General features: G+C 39.9%; 1 protein-coding gene and 1 pseudogene across 1 annotated transcript; both read right to left on the bottom strand.

Moving 5' to 3' along the window:
- Positions 1–1,928: 1,928 nt before the first annotated feature.
- Positions 1,929–4,119, bottom strand: LOC147862227 (uncharacterized). Its single transcript, XM_087322779.1, has one exon. The coding sequence runs from the start codon at positions 4,102–4,104 to the stop codon at positions 2,014–2,016; it is 2,091 nt and encodes a 696-aa protein (XP_087178905.1). The 5' UTR covers positions 4,105–4,119; the 3' UTR covers positions 1,929–2,013.
- A 722-nt stretch (positions 4,120–4,841) lies between these two features.
- On the bottom strand, positions 4,842–13,020 carry LOC147862226 (uncharacterized; annotated as a pseudogene).
- Positions 13,021–22,156: the final 9,136 nt, after the last annotated feature.

Here is a 22,156-nt window from a genome sequence, read left to right as displayed (position 1 = left end):
TAGCGAGAGACCAAGTGCGATCAATGGGATAGGGCCAAGCCCATGGCAAGGATCAAACATGGCTTCTCTAAAATTTATGACATTAATGTTGTGGTGTATATCACTAAGGCAACAAGACAAAAGAAAAACGAACACGAGAGATATTGAAAGACACTATGATTAATGATAAATTGCTTTTTATTCTTTGGGTCAACTCCAATAAATATATAATATTCATTACATATGGCCCTTATGACATAGATATTTCACCCACCTCAGGATTGTCTTTTTCAGTATGAATGTGATCATTATCTTACTTGAAAACCTTTACGTTATGCATCTTCAAAATAACACTATAAAAAAACCAATTGGCATGGATTGTGTACGACACAAATGAGACTCAAGACCACCTTTATTTAGACTTTTGTTTAGTAATACCAAGCTCTTTTCAAAATATTATTGTGAACAATGATACATATACTTTCTCTTTAAATTAATTTAAGATTACTATGTAGATATACATAACTATGATAAGATTTTTCATAATGCTAATGTACACACAACAAATTCAATCTACAGGATGGGGCCTAGCCAATGGAGTAAGTCATTGACATTTATGCTAAAGTGAAAATTAATCAAGAAATTCATGTTTCTAATAACCATGTGTTTGTGTAATCAATGAACAATATGCTACAAGTGTCATTGATTTGTAAAAACTAAGGAATGTGAAAAAGAGCGATTTTCTTTGAAAATATCCACATTTACAATATATTTAGATTCATAGAGACAAAGTAGATTTCATGAAGAACTATGCTCAATATACATACATGGACTAGATGCACATCATTTTTCACCATTTTATCTTAGTTCCTACTTAAAATTAAAGATTCATCCTTCAATTTTTGAACAGTATACTATTAGAATGCATCATCAAGATGAGATTCATACTGATGGAACTCTCCTTAGCGAATCATGCTATTGATAGGAAGATTTAAGTTTGCAAAATTTCTAGGTAACTTATGACGATGGAAGGTAGACCATAACTTAAGCCCAAACGTTGATATCAAAAGCTAGGACTCGTCCAGGCTTGTTGCAATTATTATGTTTGGGTTCTTGGAACACTGGATTTGTCAAGAGTATATGTGTCCACCATTCATGTCAAAACCTAGGTCTTGTCCAGACTTGTCGCAAATCATGGTTTTTGGGTTCTTGAAACAAAGAATATGTCAAGAGGATGTGAAATAGTTGTAATTGAATGTTAGGTTAGGAATATTGATATAGTTAATGAGAGAATCATGATCATCAATATGCTCCTTGGTATGGTTTTCATGGGGAAGTGGTTGGAGCAATATCTAGTTGAATAACAACATAAGAAGTGTTGCTTGGGCTTTAGCAAACATTGGAGTTGTGTGTGCGTGTGTGTTGTTGAATAAAGGGAGGCACCAGATGAACTTTGGGTGACTCTACGAGTGGATTGACCTAGATGACTCTCTCTTTCTGTCCTCAAAACGTGAGAACGTGTACTACAACTCCTCAATATGTCAACATCATCTTGATCATGCACAATATAGGGGGCCAAAGGTTTATAGATGATCAAACATGGATGATGGAAGCAAGCACCACCGTGAAATGTTTGGGGATGGTTGTTGGTCGGTAGACAACCCCATCTTTTGTGAACGGGCATAAGCTCCACTAGTTTTTCATTGCTTTCTTCGAATTCAACTCGTCTCTATGTAGAGCGGTTTCTTTTTATCTAGGAATTAAAAAGAGAGGAATGTAGGGCATTAGGTTCTCGGCTCTTGGCTCGATACATGTGTTCCATATTAGCATAGACCTTTGGGTTTATATTGTGCCAAGGGAAATTGAAAACACGTGCATAGTTTGTTACATTGAACTCATAAAAGGTTTGCAACCAACGTTGGATGTCCTTATGACCATGGAAAAGAGAAACTACAAAATTGGATGACATTTTCCCTTAAAATCCATTATATTACTGAATATAAACTAGACTTTGAGATTTTATGTGGTTGAATCTTATCCCATCTTTTTTCTAGTGAGATCCCAAGTAAACCAACCCACTATCAATGCAACATAACCAATGACCACACCAATTGGTTCGAAAATATCAGTGGCCTTAATCGGGATTTCCCCCCTACTTGAGGTGGAATTGGGGTTGGACTTGGTGGCATCATCATTCCCACAAGGAAAGGATAAAGGGGCACCACATAGACCAGAGTTCCCTTCATAACTTTTGTTAGAAAATGTCAAGAATTGGTTGCCAAGAGGTATTGAACCCTCGAGTTGATTGTACGAAACATTGAAATAAGTTAGAAAACTGAGCATTGTCAATGACGAAGGTATTCCACCAGTGAGAGAGTTGTATGATAAATCAAGGCTTTCTAGATCGGTCATATTGCTTATCATCTCTGGCATGTTTCCCGATAAATTGTTGAAACTCAAATCCATGTCTAAAAGCAAGCCAAAAGCACCAATTTGTGAAGGTACAGAACCTTGGAGGTGATTATGGGAGAGGTAAATTGAGGGTGGAAAAGCTGAAACTTGTGTGTATTGTAGCTCTTGGACATCAAGTTCTTGTTTTATGGCGAGGTTGCTAACCACCCCTTGCAATCCGGTTAGGTTGTTATCGAGATGTATCAACGTAGGCAATGAGAACAATTCGGGCGGAATGCTTCCGGATAAAGAGTTGTTAGATAAGTCCAAATAGAAAAGATGTGGAAAGGACCCTATCCATGGGGGGATCGATCCGGTTAGGTTGTTCCACGAAAGGTCAAGCACTTGTAGTTTTGTGCAATTCCTCAACCACTCTGGAATGGAACCAAAGAGACGGATGTTTCCGAGGCCGAACACTTGTAGATTAGTTACCCCTTGCATCCTATCGGGTAGTGCCTCGTTGAACACATTCTTGGATAAGATCACAATCACCAGATGTTCACTCCCATCCAGTGATGTTATGCTCCCATTAAGGTTGTTGCTTGAGAGAATGAGTGTGGTTAGGTTCTTCAATCGATACAAAGATGATGGGATCTCCCCCGAAAGTTTGTTTTTTGCAAAGTTTATGCTCTTGAGCGCTGCGCACTCAGTTAATGAAGGTGGGATTGACCCGACAAAAGCATTGCTATTGAGATCAAGATTTTCTAGCATCGGGAATTGATTGAATCGAACAACATCCAATGAACCATTGAATTTGTTTCTGTTTGCAGCAAATACCTTTAGGTTTGTACACGAGGAGAGGTTTGAGGGAAGTTGTCCCGTGAAGTTGTTAGAACCCAACATCAAATGAGAGAGATTTATTAGGTTGCCGATAGCATTATCTAGTTCGCCATCAAAAGAGTTAAGTGTGAATCGAAGCATTGTTAATGAGGTTAGGTAGTACAGATCTTGGGGTAGATTACCCACCAAGTTGTTATCACCAAGATCTAATGCCTGAAGAGAGGCACAAAGTCCAATACCTTTTGAGATTGTTCCTGAGAAATTGTTAGAGGATAGATCCATCTCTTGAAGAAGTGGGGCAGTTTGGCATAGGACGAGTGGCAAATCTCCACTTAAATCATTGTTGCTTGCTAGGAATTTCCTCAAGAGGCTCAAATTCCTTAAAGAAGGGGAAGGCAAGCTACCATTGAAGGAATTGGTAGAGAGGTTAAGCACTTGCAAAGAGCTGAAATTCACTAGTACATCAGAGATCTGGCCTGAAAAATGGTTGCTACTGACATCAAGAGTGTGAAGGGATGAGAGTGTTGAGAGGTCTTGTGGGAGAGGCCCATATAAGTAATTATTAGAAACATTGAGAACTTGAAGAGATGGAATGTTGGCCAACCCTTGAGATAAACTCCCATATAGACCTTTGCTGGAGAGAGAAATGCCCAGAATCTGTGCAGAAACAGCATCACAAATCACACCTTCCCAATCACAACAGCTCCCATTGCTGTTGCTTAAACCCCAACCCTTCTTGAGAGATGTTATGTTCACAGAATTCATAAACCGGAGAAGGGCATCGGCATCTCCTCTCGTGCAAGAATCGGAGGTTCGTGGCAGTCCAAGAGAGGACAGGAGAAATAGAAGCCAATATAGAGTACTTGTAATGGTGATGGTGATGGGTCTAACCATGCTTAAAAGTGGATACATACATGCAAAGGAAGTAGTTTGAAGCATCTGTACACATGTTATCTTTACATCTTCTTGTAGTAATGGTGGAAGAAATGGTAGTGAATTGAGGAGAAAGGAGATTACTGAAGTGAAACAGAGCAAGGCTTGACATATGTATATGTTATGTGAGAACAGTAGAGAAACAGGGGAGGGAAGGTTATATACACATATGCATGAGAAGAATGAAGTAGAAGAAGAAAGTCTTCTTCACACTCCTAAGGCTATGAATGGGTCTTTGTTTCAAAAGTTTTGAAAAGCTCTGCAACTGTGGCAACCAATAGTACAAAGAGAGAGAGAGAGAGAGAGAGAGAGAGAAAAGAAAGAAAGAAAGAAAGAAATATTAACGTCTTCTAATGCCAAAATTGGCCCATGAGAGGGAGAGAGAGAGAGAGAGAAAAGAAAGAAAGAAAGAAAGAAATATTAACGTCTTCTAATGCCAAAATTGGCCCATGAGAGGGAGAGAGAGAGAGAGAAAAGAAAGAAAGAAAGAAAGAAATATTAACGTCTTCTAATGCCAAAATTGGCCCATGAGAGGGAGAGAGAGAGAGGGAGAGAGAGAGGGAGCATGTGAACAAAGAGACCCAAAAAGCGATGGCATTCCAATAGTAGTGTCGGAATGTGTTTTTGACGTAGGTTTGCCCTCATTGCTACTACCAATCGTCAACGGTTCGGTTTGAACCAAATCGCGAAACCACATCTTAATGGCGTAGTGGTTTTATTAGTTCAGTTCGATTAAAACGGTTTGAAATTGTAGTTAAAATGGTTTGAGAGTTTAAGGTTCCTAGTTGATTTTTTAAAAATATTTTGTCAAAACAACCTTTCTATTTTTAAGCCCAAATGATTAAAATTTTGAAAATTAAAATTTGAAATAATGAAAAAGTTTTAAATTTTAAAATTTAAAGCCTAAAATATGAATTTTGACCTAACTTGAAAACCGGAACCGAACCATGTAACCACGGTTTTAATGGTTTAACAGTTTGGTTTAAATAGTTTCGTGGTTCGGTTCAAGTTTCCAGTTTTTAAAACGATTTGGTTTTGACACTCTCAAACCGAACCAAACCGTTGCCAATTGGTAATTGCTAGGACGTTCAGAGAGCTTTACAACAACGTTTTGCACATGAAGTTTCATGGTCACTACAAAAAGTTACAAACAAAATCATCACTGCATCACATTTGTTTGAACAATCTATGCTATGATGTCCGATTATATGACAACAAGAAGATGGTTCTGGATGGTTATAGTAGTGATGAAGATTGGGAAAAATTCAAATGACAAAAGAGGAATGATTCTATAGATCATGACAAATGTAGTTTTGCCCATCATGTTAATAGAGCAGGATTTGCGTTTCGCATTTTTCCTTTTCTTCAACTTTCTTGCATAATCATGTTAGTGGAGAGGGAATTCCTTTCTAGATTTTGCACTCTGTTGTTGATAGTTAGCTTCTATCATTTGTTTGCCTTATTGTGAGTTGTGTTAGTAGTGAGAAAGAAAGAAAGATATATTAACGTCTTCTAAGGCCAAATTTGGCCCATGAGATAATTGGGTTACAACAAAAATGAGTGTTTATCCAATCATCAAAACTAAAATAAAAGAAAATAGCTTAAGCTAAGAAAGTTCTAGTATTGTACAAAACTTTGCACTAAACCTAATCTCATTCCCACCCAAGTCTCTCAAAAAGAAGTGGGAGGTCAAAAGATTTTGGTGTGGGTGTGACCCATGGTCCCGATGCATAGAGTGCCCTAGCCATGGCTTCTAGGCGGTGTAGTTCACGTTCCCTTATTTTCTTTATTGCTTCTACATCTCGTCGAGTTGCTTTGAAACCCGGCATCCAAGGGCGTTTGGTTCTTCTTTGATTTTCTGCTTCATCAAGGAAAAGCCCGAGTGGTGCAGGTGTGTCGACATTCATTGTCTCCCCCTGTTCCTGAAAAACTTCATTTGTTACATGTTGGTAAATGTAAAGAATTAAGAGATGGATTCTTGTGAAGCGGAATAGGTGTGAACTGTGTGTGAGAGAGAGAGACACGCACACACACAGAGTATACGCAAGGTTATAAGTATATTAACAAAGGAGAAAGACTCAACATTATACAAGGTGGGAGGAGGGTACTTTATGTAGTCACCCTCTCTCTTCATTAACTACAAGCCTCATGGAGCATGGGGAATGTGAAAGCTCATAAGTTATGTGTCATAGAATATGATTCTATGACTCATACTAAATGTTAGAATACAAAGTGGTGACATAATGGTGACTCTTGACCGTTGGAGTGTCTCTTCACTCTCAAGGTGAGTTCACACACTAGACCAAGTTGAGCTTGATTCTCAACACGCCCCCTCAAGCTCAAGTCGGGTTGGTTTCATACGATATTTGAAATCTGCTTTGACTCGCGTCAGCTCGCTTTATGCGGAGTTGCGGAATCCGTGCTCCAGCTTGCGTTGTGCGAAGTCTGTGCTTCGGCTTGCGTCTTTCTTCGCGGCTTTGCGCGGTAGATCGGCTCTTCGCTGCTTCGTTGCGTGGTTGCGGAATCCACGCGTTATTGCATAGTGTCTTTAGTACTCGCCCTCAAGCTTGGCAGGTCAGGGATCGTCAATCCGAGATCGGTCATGAATTGCCATAGCTTGTCGGCTCCTAAGGCTTTAGTGAAGATGTTGGCCGTTTGAAGATTGGTGCTAATGTGTTGTAGGTCGACATAGCCAACCAGAATGCGCTCTCGGATGAAGTGATAGTGCACTTCGATGTGCTTTGTCCGCGCGTGGAACACCGGGTTCCGAGCCAGATAGATACTGCTCATGTTGTCGCAGTAAAGGGAAGTCAGATCCTTGATGGGTACGCCCAGATCCTTCAAAATCCTCTTGAGCCATACGGCTTCACACGCAGCTACGGTTGCGCCCCTATATTCCGCCTCCGTACTCGAGGATATTGCTCCGCCTCCGTACTCCAGGATATTGCTCCGCTGCTGAGGGAGAAAACAAATCCGGAGGTTGATCTTCTATCAGCTTTGTAGCCGGCCCAATCGGCGTCTGTGTACCCCTCGAGTCGTATTGGCATCGCGGTCTTGTAGAGGATGCCGCAATCCATTGTGTCGTTCACGTAGCGTAGAACTCGCTTAGCGCAATCCAAGTGAGTATCACGCGGTGTTTGCATGAATTGGCTAAGGAGACCGACCGGATAACTAAGATCGGGTCGTGTGATCGTGAGGTAGATGAGACTTCCGATGAGTTGCCGATACTGAGTCGGCTCACACACTTTGGTGCCGGAGTTCGCATCTAGTTTGAGATTACGATCGAGCGGGGTTGCCACGGATTTGCACTTAGCCATTCTGAACTTGTATAACAAGTTGAGGATGTAGTGTCGTTGAGACATCATGATTCCGGCTGGAGTCCGAATTACCTCAATGCCGAGGAAGTAGTGGAGCTCCTTCATGTCCGTCATCTCGAACTTGTCGGAAAGGAGGGATTTGACCTTATTGATTTCAACGATATGCTCCCCTCCAATGACTAGGTCATCCACATATAAAATGATGAGGATCGGACTTGCGGAATCGCTTCGTATGTAGAGGGAGTTGTCCGATTTTGACATACGGAAGCCGATTTGATGAAGATATTGTGTTATCTTCGAATGTCAAGCACGCGGTGCTTGCTTGAGGCCGTAGAGTGGCTTCTTAAGTCGGCATACGGCTTTTGGATGAGTGCTCGAGTTAAAGCCGGGTGGTTGGATCATGTACACCTCTTCTAATTCGCCTTGTAGAAAGACGTTCTTGACGTCCATTTGATGGAGGTGCCACCCTTTCGCCGCGGTAATCGCAATTACGGTCCGTACCGTTGTCATCTTTGCCACCGGGGCAAAGGTCTCTTCGTAGTCGACGCCATGCGTCTGAGCCTATCCTTTCGCTACGAGTCGAGCTTTGTAGCGGTTTACGGAGCCATCGACGTTATACTTCACCTTGTAGATCCATCTACATCCGATCGCCTTTTTGTGTGGTGAGGTGGGAACGAGATCCCGTGTCTCGTTCTTCCGTAGTGCCTGCATCTCCTCGTTCATTGCTTCGATCCATCGCGGGTCCTTCGCGGCTTCCGAAAAGGTTTCCGGCTCCCGTACTGTCGCTACCTTCATCATAAAGGCGTAATGGTACGCCATATAATCGTTGTAGCCGAATCGGCTTACGGGGTTCTTTTCACGAGTGGATCGGCGGAGCTTTTCATTTGGAGAGATGAGGGCTTTCTTGGCTCCGATTGGTACCTCGAAACCGCCGAACTCACCGTCGAGTGAGTGAGTCGATTCATCGTCGTTGAAGCGATCGTCTTCATATTATGCCATTTTCTCCTTGCCTTTGTCCATCTTCGGGCTAGGCCGTGATGTGCTTTGATCGCTCAAAGGCTCTTATGGTCCGCTCAGTCGGGTCGTGATCGGACTTTCTTCGAACATGCGTGTAAGATGATCTTCATCCTCTATCTCTTGTTCGGTGGATTCTGGGTCGAGCGGAGTCGGAAGCGAAGTTGTCTCTGGTGCGTACCAGGATGCGGACTCGTCAAAGACGACGTCTCGACTTACCCGAGATTTTCGAGTTGAGGGGTTGTAGCACTTGTACCCCTTTTGCTCCAGTGAGTATCCTACGAGGATACATTTCTCCGACTTCGGGTCGAGCTTTTGATGCTTCTCGTCAGGGATGTGCACGTACGCAATGGAGTCGAATATCCGAACATATGATAGGTTCAGCTTCTTTCCGAAGAATCTTTCGTGCGGAGTGACCTCGTGCACGCCGGATGTTGTGCACCGGTTCATTAGGTAGACGGCCGTATTTGCCGCTTCGGCCCAATATGACTTGGGCATATGCTTCTCGTTCATCATGGCCTGCGCTACTTCGAGGATGTGCCGATTTTTGCGCTTGGCTACTCCGTTTTGTTGCGGAGTGTGTCGGCAAGTGAATTCTCGCCGAATTCCTTCCTTTCGGAGATACGCCGTGAAATCATCCGAGAAGTACTCCTTGCCGCCATCTGATCAAAGGCATTGTACATGTCGGCCCGTGGCTTTCTCGACTTCATTCTTGAACTTTTGGAAGTGTCCGAACACTTCGCTCCTTTGCCGCATCGGATAGATCCAAGTGTGCCTAGAAAAGTCGTCGATGAAGAGCACGTATTATCGACATCCGCCGAATGTTGCCGTTTGGGCCAGACCCCATACATCGGAATGAATTACGTCGAGTACGCCTTTGCTCACATTCCGCTCCTTCGGGAATGGGTGTCGGTGTTGCTTGCCGAATTGGCACGCTTCGCATACACCTTCAATCTCCTTCTCTTTGAATGTCGGGAGTCCGATAACGACTCCTTTCGATCTCATTGCTTTGAATTTGTTGAGATTGATGTGGCCGATTCGCTTATGCCATAGCTCTATGTCGGAGTCGGCTTTCGTGCTTTTCACGAACATGGCGGATTTCATCTCGTGCGAATCGAGAATGAACATCCGGCCCTCTCTTCTTCCGAGTGCGATGATTCGGCCTTCTTTTTCGATGAAGCGCCCTTCTTGGTCGAATCGTACTTGCATCCCTTGCTCAACCATTTGGCCGACCGAGACCAAATTCTTTGTGATGGTGGGAACATGCAAGACATTTTTAATGTATGTTTTCTTACCTCTTTCATCGAACAAAACATTGCCGATGTGCCGAATCAGGTGCGTAGTGTCATCTCCGGTTTCGACATAACCGGGTCGCTCCGGCTCTCGAAGTTCGAGAAACCATTCTTTATGGGATGTCATATGGTTTGAGGCTCCGGAGTCTACAAACCATATGTCCTCCGGATTGAGGGCACTAGTTGAGGTAGAGGCTGACATAGAGTTTGCTCTATGTTTCATCATGAACATTCCACCACGGTCGGAGTTCCATGCATACATTCTGCCACGATCTTCATAGTCGGAGTTATTCCCGTACATTCCGTTATACTCTTCGTAGTCGGAATTGTGTGCGTAATTCGTGAGTTGTCGGCTTGTGGAAGCCGATTCACGCATCTTCTTTCGACACTCTTCTTCGTGGTGGTCGAGCTTTCCACAATATCCGCATTCGGTTGTGTTTTGACAGCTCGGGCCGGATTGGAAGCTCCCCCTTCTTGCGAAGGTTCCTCGTTGGCCTCCGTTTTGCGGCCGAAATTGGGAGTTGTTGTCGTAGGTCGGACCTTGCCCGCCTTGTCCTTGGCCGAATCGGCCTCTCGCTCGTCCGTGTCCTCTTCCTCCATTAGAGTGCGTGTAGAGCATGTGGCCTTCTGACTCATTGCTCCTTGTACGCACGTGGTTTTCTTTGACCAATAGCTTTGATTGGAGCTCGAAGAAGGAGGGAGATTTCTCCCGTGCTAGAACAGTGGTTCGCATCGGGCCGAACCGTGGTGCGAGGTCGCCGAGGCATATTTGCACCATCTCATCATCATCTATACTTACGCTTATTGAGCCGAGCGAGTCGCAAAGCTCCTTGATCTTCAAGGTGTATGTCGTGATGGACATGTCCCTTTTTGAATGTTGTTCAACTCTTGGCGGAGTTGAAGCTTCCTCGTGGTCGTGTTGGCGGCGAAAATCTTTCATAGATTTTCCCACGCTTGCTTCGGCGTCTTAGCTTCTCGAATGTAACCAAGCATGTGGTCGTGAACACATGTCGCCAAACAATACATCATGTGGCTTGCGGCTTGCTCCCATGTCGCGTATCCGGGAGCTGCTTCGGCGGGTCGATCTTCATGCGCTCCTTTGATGTAGCTCCAATAGCCTTGTCCGACAAGGTATTGGTGCATCTTGTACTCCCAAGATGCGAAGTTGTTTCGATCCAACTTCTCGGTAGGGAGAGCGCTCCCCATTTGAGTATTCATTACATCGATTCTTCTTCTTCTTCTTCTCTCTTCGAATGCGAGCTATGTAGCGAAGCTACGTTAGCTATGAGCCGGTTCTTGGTCGTCGGCGTAGAGCACAACACACGATCACAATGAGGCGAATAGGCTAGATCGAGCTACCAAATCGCTCTGTTACCATGTAAAGAATTAAGAGATGGATTCTTGTGAAGCGGAATAGGTGTGAACTGTGTGTGTGAGATAGAGAGAGAGAGACACACAGAGTATACGCAAGGTTAAAAGTATATTAACAAAGGAGAAAGACTCAACATTATACAAGGTGGGAGGAGGGTGCTTTATGTAGTCACCCTCTCTCTTCATTAACTACAAGCCTCATGGAGCATGGGGAATGTGAAAGCTCATAAGTTATGTGTCATAGAATATGATTCTATGACTCATACTAAATGCTAGAATACAAAGTGGTGACATAATGGTGACTCTTGACCGTTGGAGTGTCTCTTCGCTCTCAAGGTGAGTTCACACACTAGACCAAGTTGAGCTTGATTCTCAACAGTAAACATTAACAACATTATTATCAATGTTTGTAACTTATTCTCTCTGTGTTGTTTCAATTCTAAGACGTATCTACCTAATTTCTTTATATTTAGTGTATCTAATAGTTTAGGGAGGGTGGGAGAGGAACCAAGTATGTCGTGGTATTTTGCCCTTATCTCGGCATAGGTGGGGCATTTACATGTAAAATGGTACTCATCCTCTATCTCTATGTGGCATAACCTACATATCCTTTCCTCCCTAGGGACTCCATTAGTACGTCCATTCTCAATCTCAAGTTGGTGAGATGATATTCTAAGTTGACCAATGGCAACCCTTAGTGCATGTGGTAAGAATACATCTAGATATTTTGGGCGCGTGATAAAACCTAACCTAGAGAAGTGCATAAAGTGTTCCTTATAGTATGACATTTTAGGTGGGAGTGGCTCTAGTGGGGTGATCCATTTATACCGAGTATGAATTTGCCATATTTCTTGGCGTATTACTTTATTACGGTCCTCATGAGAGATTAAAGTGTTATCAGTCGTGTGGTCGTACTTAAGGGGGGGGAGGTTATTAATGTCTAGACTGTTGGCAAGAAGCCAACTCACCATCATGCCAGACCATGAGCTAGTATAGCCGGACTCATACAGTGCTCGAGAAGCCTTAAAGGCTTGGTGGGATATTCTATCAAGTGGTTGGTTATGTATCCTGTGGATAAAGACTACAAGTTGAAAAAGTGCTTCTACTAACATAGGGGGTAGAGTGAACTCAGCCCTAATAATGTCATGTGGGACCGACGATTTGCTTCAGAGTTGGCATGATAACATCATCACCAATGGTCTCTCTAATTGCGTTCACATGAAAGATGGTAGTCCTGGAGCCCAAACCGCTGATGCATACATGAGAGAGGGAGTCACTAATGAGTCAAAGAGCCACCCTTTAGTTCGTGGCTCTTGGAAGTATGCTTGGTGGCATTGTCTCTCGAGGAGTGAGAGGGATGCATGTCCTCTTGTAAGTCTATCCTTCGCTGCTTGTGTCATCGAAAATTTACTTGAGTGGGCACTGAAAGTGACTCCGAGATAGACATATGATCCAACCACCTCAATTGGGCTATGGGAGATAGTTAGGTGACACGTAGCTCTAACTTGGGCCAACGTGTGGAAGATAAGGACTTTAGTTTTCCCTAGATTCACTACCAATCCACGTTGTGTGAAAAAGTCATCTAAGGCATTAAGGTGCCTTTGTAGGTCGTGTTCGGATTTAGAGAGGAAAACTATGTCGTCTGCATAGAGCAAGATACGCACCTGCGTATCCCCAAGGACTACTCCATTGCCTCCCTTACGAGCAATAAAATCTGTGATCTCATCAATGTAGATCCCAAAAAGAGTCGGAGATAAGGGGCAACCTTGTTTTACACCAATAGTGCTAGTGAAACTATCGGATATGCCGCCTGGGTATCGAACACACCCAGGCACTTGTTCATATAATGCGTAGATGGCCCAAACCATGTCATCTGGTATCCTCAAGCTCTTAAGCCTATCAAACAACCGCTCTCTAGGGACCATGTCAAAGGCTTTGCGGAAGTCCACAAAACAACAATATAGTTTCTTCTTGCGAGCCTTAGTCTGGTCAATTAAGCATCTAAGTGTGAAGATATGATCAATAGTGGAGAAGGCTCGTCTAAAGCTAGCCTGTTCAGGTGCATGAAGATTTAAGGTCTCCATATACTCGCTAAGCTCTGCCTCCATTACTGCACCATATAATTTAACAAGGGTATGACCTATCATAATGGTCCTATAAGTATTTGGGTCCATGGGGTCCCCCCCTTTATGTATGGGGGCCATTGTGTTCATGGTCCATTGTGGTGGAAAACCCTCTGCGAGGGCACGATTGAAGATTAGAGTTAGCAAGGGAGCTAGGCACTCTCTCACATATATGATGTGTTCTGCTTGCAATCCTGTGTGGTCCATGGACTTCCTATGTTGTAATTTCTTTATGACCTTCGTGACCCTAGAGGTCGTGAAGAGTGTCCCCACAGTAGGTCGAGGTGTAGAAGGCATTGGAATGGGTGGTTGGTTTGGGATTTGGTAAAGTCTCTCTGTATAAGTGTGCCAAGTTTCGGGATCTTCGATGGGTGTTTGTGGTCTTGGTTCCCGTAATCTCTTCCATGCAGTGGCACAATCACTACTCATGAGCATATGGTAGAGTTCCCAATATTGGGATGCCTCCCATGCTCGTCTCTTACGACGTGTCATCTTGCGCATTTCTTTACGAGCTTGTACTGAGGTAATACTACCACTGAGTTGCGATATTGTAAGTTGTCTATGTAAGCACCTACAATCCTCATCATACCATCTATTTTGTGGCATAGATCCTACTTTACCTTGATTGGAGTGTTTCGTGTATGGGAAACTGCTAACTGCTGCAGAGTGAAGGATGTGTGTGAGTTTCGTACTAAGGCTCTCTAAAGGTAGGGAGGGATCAAGGGAGGAGAGATGGGCTTGAACATGTCGAGCATATATGTTAGAGAGCTCATGTGTGAAATGTATTGTGAGAGAATCACGATATTTCCATTCATTGTTATCTTTGTCTAGATTTTGGATTTGTCTCTTTGGAAAGTGCTTGAAGAGCTAGATATTATCATCTTTGGAAAATCAATGTCCTATGAGACAAAAAATATAATATTTTCATTAAGTACATGTGAAAGTATGTTGCAACTTAGACCCTTGATTATTTTAAGTTTTGAAGTGTTTTGTATATGTGCTTCGGATCCTCCTCAAGTATTGTAGAGAAAATCAAATATGCCCAATGAGATTCTCTAGTTCTCTCCCCGACAACAAATGCATATTAGAAAAATCCTTGAATCTCTACTACTTAAGGTAGCATCACATATTGAAGCTCTTGGGAAACTAGGGCATTCAAACCATGAGGTATATATGTTCTTTCTTTGAAAATTGTTCTTCCTCGTTAGGGCGTCTCCTTATTCTTGATTTTATATTATCCCATCGTGGAGCTTTTAAGGCTCTCTTCTCCCATTGTTTTACTTTATTTCCTTCAACTTGATATTTTCAAGCATAATGACACCTCATAACATGAATATTGATGAGCACAATGTATTAGAACTTAGGGGTAAAACGAAATAATTTTGTATATTATTCTTTCATACGGAATGAGAAAGGAAGCATAAAACATGATTATAGAAAGGTTTATACAATGTGTGTACATATATGAAAGAAAATCCAAGAAGTTCATTAACGTAGTTTCGTAGAACTCTAAAGAGCTTTCGACTTTGCCTTTATTTCGACTCTGCGAACATTGGATTCCCTCAAGAGGCTCAAATTCCTTAAAGAAGAGGGAGGCAAGCTACCATGAAAGACATTGGTAGAGACATTAAGCACTTGCAAAGAGCTAACCTGAAAATTCGTTGTTACTGATGTCAAAGAGTGTGAAGGGATGAGAGGTATTGTGGGAGAGGGCCATGTAAGTAATTATTCGAAACATCGATAACATGAAGAGATGGAATGTGGGCTCATCTTTGAGATAACCTCCCAATAAGATGTTTGATGGACAGAGAAATACCCACAACTTGTGCAGAAACAGAATCACAACTCACTCCTTTCCAATCACAACAACTCCCATTGTTATTGCGTAACCCCCAACCCTTGAGAGATGTTGTGTTCACGACATCCATGAACTGGAGAAAGGCATCAACATGTCCTCTCGTGCAAGAAAGAATTGGAGGTTCGCAATAGTGTAAAGGAAGACAACAAAAATAGAAGGCAATACAGAGTACTAGTAATGGTGATGGGTCTAACCATGCTTGAAGTGGATAAATGCAAACCTGGAGTAGTTTAAAGAATGTTTAAATCTTCTTGTAGTGATGATGTGCGTATTATGAAAGACATGGCCAAGTTGGCAATAGTTGTAGGCTGCAACCATAGATTGACATATTCATATTCTTAAAAAAGAGAGAGTTTATAAAGTCCTTACTTTTTAGCTTCAAAGATATATCATGTATCATATATGTAACAAAGAGGACATTGACAATAAAAAGGGGATATTTTACTTCACATTAAAAACTAGACTTAAACTAATAATATTTTTATAAAGGATATAAAACTTAAAAGTATTTGTTTTATTTTTAATAAAATAAATAAAAGGTTCAATAATTCCCCATTTTTTACTCTCACATAGCAATGGGCCCGGTTTCGGCTCAAATCGAACCGAACCGAAAAACCGTGGCTTAACAATTTATAGGTTCAAAGATAACTAAACAGTTTGGTTTGGTTTCAAATATTACTAATCGGTTTCGGTTCGGTTTTAAATTGACTGGTTTAGTGGTTTAGCGGCTTATTGGTTTTATTTATGTGGTTCGGTTTAAAGGTTTAAAGATTTATAGGTTAAAAAATACTCATAAATATTTTCTATAAGCTATAACTTTCAACTTTTAATTTTAAACTCTTGTTTTAACTTATTAAATTTTATATGTATTATCATAGATTGACACATGCGTGATATTCGTCATATTCTCCATGCGTGATATTCTCAATATTCGAGAATACAAAATGACCCTAAGAATATTTAAAAACCATTCGTTTTGTAAAATAAATATACAAAAAATTAATTAATTAATTAATTAATTTAAAAATAAATAAATTTAATTCACTAAAAAAAAGAACAATTATTCATTAATAAATTATAAAAATATGATTAGCATAAACTCTCCTTTCTAGTGTCAAATAAAAAAAGAGGAGAGTTTATGAACCTTTATTTTATTTAAATAATTGATTTTTTTATTTTAAAAAAACGAATATTTTTATATTTACTATAAAAAACATGATTAATGTGAAGTCTCAATTTTAATGTTAGGTAAAAATATCCATAAATTTTGGGAAAAGAAAAGGTGAAGAATTAATGAAGCTTTCTTTTATTTTTTTTATTTATTAAAAATAAAACGAAAATTTATTTTATTTTATTTATTTATTTAGTAAAGAATCAAGATCTCCAATGAAAATTTATTACTGTCAAGTCTCTCTCAACTCTCTATTTTATTATCCCCTTTTTATTGTCAAGTCCCCTTTTTCTTCCTAAGAAACTAAAAGGAGGGAGTTCATCTCCTTTTTTTCCTTTTCTTTTTTAAACGAATACTTGACCACATGAATGTATGCGTATTCGTTTGCATTCGAATGGAAAATCCCACGAAAGCGAATATGTCAATCTATGTGTATTATATGTAGAGTCTCTTTTTCATTTATGATGATCAATTATGATAAGTATGATGATCAAATTTATGATTAGTATGATGACCAAAATTATGATAAGTATAATGACAAATTTTATAATAAGTATGATGACAAAATTTATGATGAATAAATTTATGATGATTTTCTCACACAAATTTATAATAAGTATAATGATTAATATCAATAAAAAATGGTTTGGTTTGGTTTTAAATTTTTCGTAAACAGTTTGGTTTCTCCTATGCTTTAAACGGTTTGGTTTAAATGGCTTCATAAAATTAAAGACAATTTGGTTCGGTTTTTATTATTAATAAATGGTTTGGTTTAAAGGCCAATAAACCGAACCGAAACCGAACCGGGCCCATTGCTACTCTCACACAAAATTTGATATTTTTATGTGACATTAAAAAGGGGACCTCACACTAATATTTTTATAATAGATATAAAACTTCAAAGTATTTGTTTTATTTTTTCATAAAACAATAAATAAATAAAAGGCTCATTGATTTTGCCACTTTTTACTCTCCCACAAAATTTGATATTTTTATCTGGCATTAAAAATAGGACCTCATACTATTAATATTTTTAAAATTGATGTAAAACTTAAAAGTATTTGTTTTATTTTTAATAGATAATAAATAAAAGGTTCATTAATCCCCCACTTTTTACTCTCCCACAAACACAGTTTCCTCTCTGCAAACCTACCCCGAATTTGATATTTTTACCTGACAATAAAAAGGGGACCTCACACTAATAATATTTTAAATTTTAATAATAGATGTAAAAATGTTTGTTTTTTTAAATAATAAATAAATTAATGGTTCTATAACATTCTTGGGGTCATTTTATATTCTAGAATATTACGAATCTTACAGATAGAGAATACCACGAATAATACGGATGGAGAATACCACAAATATCAAGCATGGGTCAATCTATGGTTGCAAGTTGCAATTATCTCTTTCGTAGAAATTTCGAATGCATTTAAGGATATAAATAAGGAAGCATGCTCAAGCATTCACTGGTTAGGAAGGATGTTTTCCGAGACATTTTGGGAGCATGTGAAAGAACCAATACTGGAGGGATTTACTGAAATTTAGAACTCTGCTTGGATGCTAGAGTCTTTCACGAAAGGGCTCATCTATTTGATTCCAAAATCAGACGATGTCGTTGCCAGAACAAACATAAAAAAATGGAGGCCCCTAACTATCTTGAATACGATCTACAAAATCTTTGCAAAAGTCCTAGCATGTAGACTTAAGCCTCACTTGCCGAAATTAGTACATGACAGCCAATCAGGTTTTGTGGAGGAGAGAAGCATACTAGACAATCTTATCACATATTGGGAAGCATGTGCAATTGCTAAACAAACTTGCCAGGACATAGCTAAACTTATGTTAGATTTTGGAAAGGCCTTTGATAGTCAATTGGTCGTTCGATCCGAGGGATGTGAGCACTATATAAATTTGCAAGAAACTATGTACTAATTGCAGGAAATATGGAACACGGTTTTGAAATAATTGGTTCGGTAAGGCAAGGAGGCCTACTTGCCCCATACTTATTCATTTTATATGCGAAGTCTTTTTCAACAAGTTTACGAGCTGTTGAGCCCCGAATTAAAGGCCTATAGATTCCAAGGCATGATAAAGAGTTGATTATATTAGCCTTCGTTGATGATACGATGTTGTTTGTCAATTGGATGCAAGAAAACCTCTTAGATGTGAAATTTATTTGATTCACAGTTTTTGCAAAATTTCAGGGGCTAAGATAAATTGGCACAAGTCCAAGGGGTGGCGGATTGGAGGCCAGCAACCAAAGTGGTACCCACACCCTTCGTTTTGCTGGTTACAAGAAAAAGTTGCAACCAGATACTTACATTTTTGGAAAGGATTAATATTCCCAAAAGTGTACAACTAGAGGGTTACAACTGGTATAAAATATGATATTTCTAGATTTCTATGGGCAAGCAAATCGGAGGGTAAAGTGGCAACCAAAGTTGCATGGAAGAAAATAACATGATGCAAGAAAGAGGGGGGACTTGGATTCATCGATCTAGAAACTCAGGGCAAAGCATTATTGGGCAAATTAGTATTAAGGAGTCTCCTCGCTAGCAAGGAAGTATGGAAAGTGTTAATGAGGCGTAGATTTGATATGTGGTCTCCTAGAATAGGAGAGAAATGGTTGTCGACAAACAAATGCATTTTTGTACAAGAAATGAAGCTCAAATCTTCCAAAGCATCTGAACACCGTTTGATGCTCTCCATCATGGCTCTTGGAAGACGCTTAGGGAGGAAATACATTTGAGGTAGTCATCCTCTCCCATGGAGTGGGTTCACCAACCTCTTTTATGGAATCCCAACATTAGAGATGTTAGCGAAGGAATGCTGGGAAATGGGTGTGGAACTTCCTTAGGCAGATTTAGAAAAGCAATGTGGCCCACAATGGCTACGTGGTGGTAACACCAACACGAAATCAATAAAAAAATGGAACTTGGTAATAAAAAATTATTATACTCATAAAAAATTCTATGTAGATATATCATTGGGAAGGTCATGTGGCAAAACGTGGCTTTGAGGGATGTAACTGGTGGGGGCACTTCAATGCCAGAGGGGTTATTAAGGACATTAAACAAGTTAATGCAGATGTAGAGAGCTCCACTACAATGTTATAATTTCAGGAATGGATGCCAATTAGAGTGCTTACTAGATGCAAAAAACAATGGGAAGTAGACTTAGACAGATGCAAAAATGATGTAGCTTCTAAAATCTGGACCTTGGAGGATACATGCCCACAGAACTTGATGTGGGATCTGGTAGAACTAGGATGGAAAACTCTGAAAGGTAATATTCAGTTTTTTCGTTATTCATCTAAGCGTGGTCGTAATATTCTACAACGCAAGAACTTGGGGCAAGGGGGCCTTTCTACCAAGTGGATTAGGGAAGAATTGGATGATGATTTCCTAAAACAATTATGGGCCACTAAGATTGCCAAAAAAATAAAAGCTTTCTTATGGTTATGTAGTTACAGATCTCTTCCGATAGGTGCTTGGCTGTAGAAAAGGGAAATTGATGGGAAATGCAAGTTGTGTTCTTCAAGACTAGAATCTCTAGAGCATTGCTTATAGGAATGTTCTCATGCAAGGGAAGTTTGGTTGAAAGTGATGAGAATACCAATGAAGAGCAGTGGTCATAGGCTTGGTTTCTGCTCAAACCAAGCTGAACCGTTACGCCATGGTTTAAAGGTTTATCAGTTCCAAGTTAAGTAAATGGTTTGGTTTGGTTTGAATTATTAATATATGTTTCATTTTGGTTCTAAAACTAGGGTTTATCAGTTTATAAGTTTAAGTGGTTTGGTTTAACAGTTTTTGGGCTAACTTTTTTTATCCCTTAAATGTTTATGTAATTTAATGGTTTAATTAATGTTTCTTATTGATTTAATTCATTTAGCTTAAATGTTTATTTAATCTAATAATTTAATTAATGCTTATTTATTTATTTATTTATTTAAACATAAATGCTTATTTAATTTATTAATTTGTTTGGGTTAAAAGTGGTTAGGTTTAAACTTCTTATTAAATGGTTCGGTTTGGTTTCAACTTTTCTCTAAATGGTTTTGATTTAAATGGTTTGGTTTACCTTTTCTTAAATGATTTGGTTTAAAAGGCTTGAAAATTCATAAACAGTTTGGTTTGGTTTTTGTTTTACATAAATGGTTTGGTTCAATTCGGTTTGGTTTTAAGGCAAAGAAACATAATCGAACCGAAACCAAATCGGGCCCATCACTAAAGAGTAGGTTGGAAGGTTCCATAACTTTCGGATTCACACAATGATGGAGATTGGAGAAGAAACCTTGGATATCAGGACACTTAGGTAGGTTGAAGGCGTTTTGTGTGCAAAGAAATAAATGCATTGTACAACCACTTAGGGAATCACAAATTTGGTGTTCGAATAGGTTGAGTGACATTTAACCCACCATAGCCTCTACCACGTTATGGAACATTTGGAAATCTATATGCAAAGTAGGTCTTGTGAGAGAAGAAAGTTGACCAAAGGAGACAATCACTACTCTATGGTATGACCTAATTATAAATATATGAGGTCAATATGAAGAGTTGGAAGCATCTTCAGACACGGTGGAAGTTGCGAGACTTTCCTTTCAACAATCATGGTCAGGTTCGCCCTTGGTGGATTATGTAGATGGCGGGCCAAAGTAGTGTTACACCACACCAAAATGGTTATTTCCACCATGCCCGCCCAACAAGGAAGGTACATGGTATTTTTCGGAAATTTTACATACTTCAGGATGATTAACGCATATTGTGGTAATGTGGTTGAATGTTTATGATGACATTCTACTGTACATATTGGCGTGTAAAGACACTCTACCTAACTAATGGGAAGTATCCTTTTATAGAAAAAGAAAAAAGTTCACGGGTTCAAGACTTAACTTGGCAAAAACAATCCTTGCAAAATATCTTTTGCCTCCTCCATCTTGAACATCGGATCCTTGGGCTCCTTGGTAAGCTAAGCTTAGCCTCGACACCTATGCAACATGTCGTCTCCTTGTTCACATTTATGTCAGTTCGTTTTGGTTCGGCTCAATGGTTTTACATACATACTTTCGACCTTTAAATGGTCATCCCAAGCTTTTCACAAATTACAAAACTAATCCTACTTTATCTCAATTCTCGACTCATCCATTCTACATAATTACTAATTTGTCTCTAACAAACTTAAATTTTAAAATGATCCTACCGAAGGATGTATCTTAGGCTACCAGACTTTGATTCACGTATCATAAAATCTTAATATGCGCTCCTTGTCGCAAGCTCTAGATAGTCAAACCATCAATTTTGTTGTTAGACCGCTTGTTACCAATGTATATAGTATTTTTATCGTAAACCGTCAAATGACCATAACTTCACGCGGACATCTGATTCGAATTTTGTAAAGTGTTGTGAGGTCCTAGTGACTAGCACTAGTTGGTGGGAGGCTCAGGTTCACGATACCACGTATTTAAACATCATTCTAGTTGTTTTTTTTTCAAGTATATGGACACCTCATAACATGAATATTTATGAGCACAACATATTAGAATTAAGCGGTAAAACAAAAGAATTTGGCATATCATTCTTTCTTACAAATAAGAAAGAAAGCACAAAACACGAATTTAGCGACAATTCTACACTATGTGTACAGAAGAAAGAAAATCCAAGCACTTGTAGAATGTAGTTTGTTAGGTAGAAGTCACAAAAGGTTTGCTTAAACAAGCATCAATCAACTTTGGATGTCCTTTGTGGCCATTAAAAAAAAGAGAAGGTTCAAAATTTGGATGGATCTTTTATATCCCCCATCCCTAAAAATTCATCACCTTAGTGAACATAAAGGAGACTTACTTTGAGACTTCCTCTAGGCCAATC

The sequence above is a fragment of the Azolla caroliniana genome, unplaced genomic scaffold (genome assembly GCF_043228905.1).
Source record: "Azolla caroliniana isolate FFs.n. ecotype wild unplaced genomic scaffold, voAzoCaro1.0.p SCAF_7, whole genome shotgun sequence".
NCBI classification, from domain to species: domain Eukaryota; kingdom Viridiplantae; phylum Streptophyta; class Polypodiopsida; order Salviniales; family Salviniaceae; genus Azolla; species Azolla caroliniana.
Note: the sequence above shows the minus strand (reverse complement) of the source record. Positions and strands in the feature narration are given on the sequence as shown.

Bases quoted from the DNA above. Each gene is read 5' to 3' on its own strand.
- LOC147862227 (XM_087322779.1), bottom strand. From the start codon at position 4,104: ATGGTTAGACCCATCACCATCACCATTACAAGTACTCTATATTGGCTT.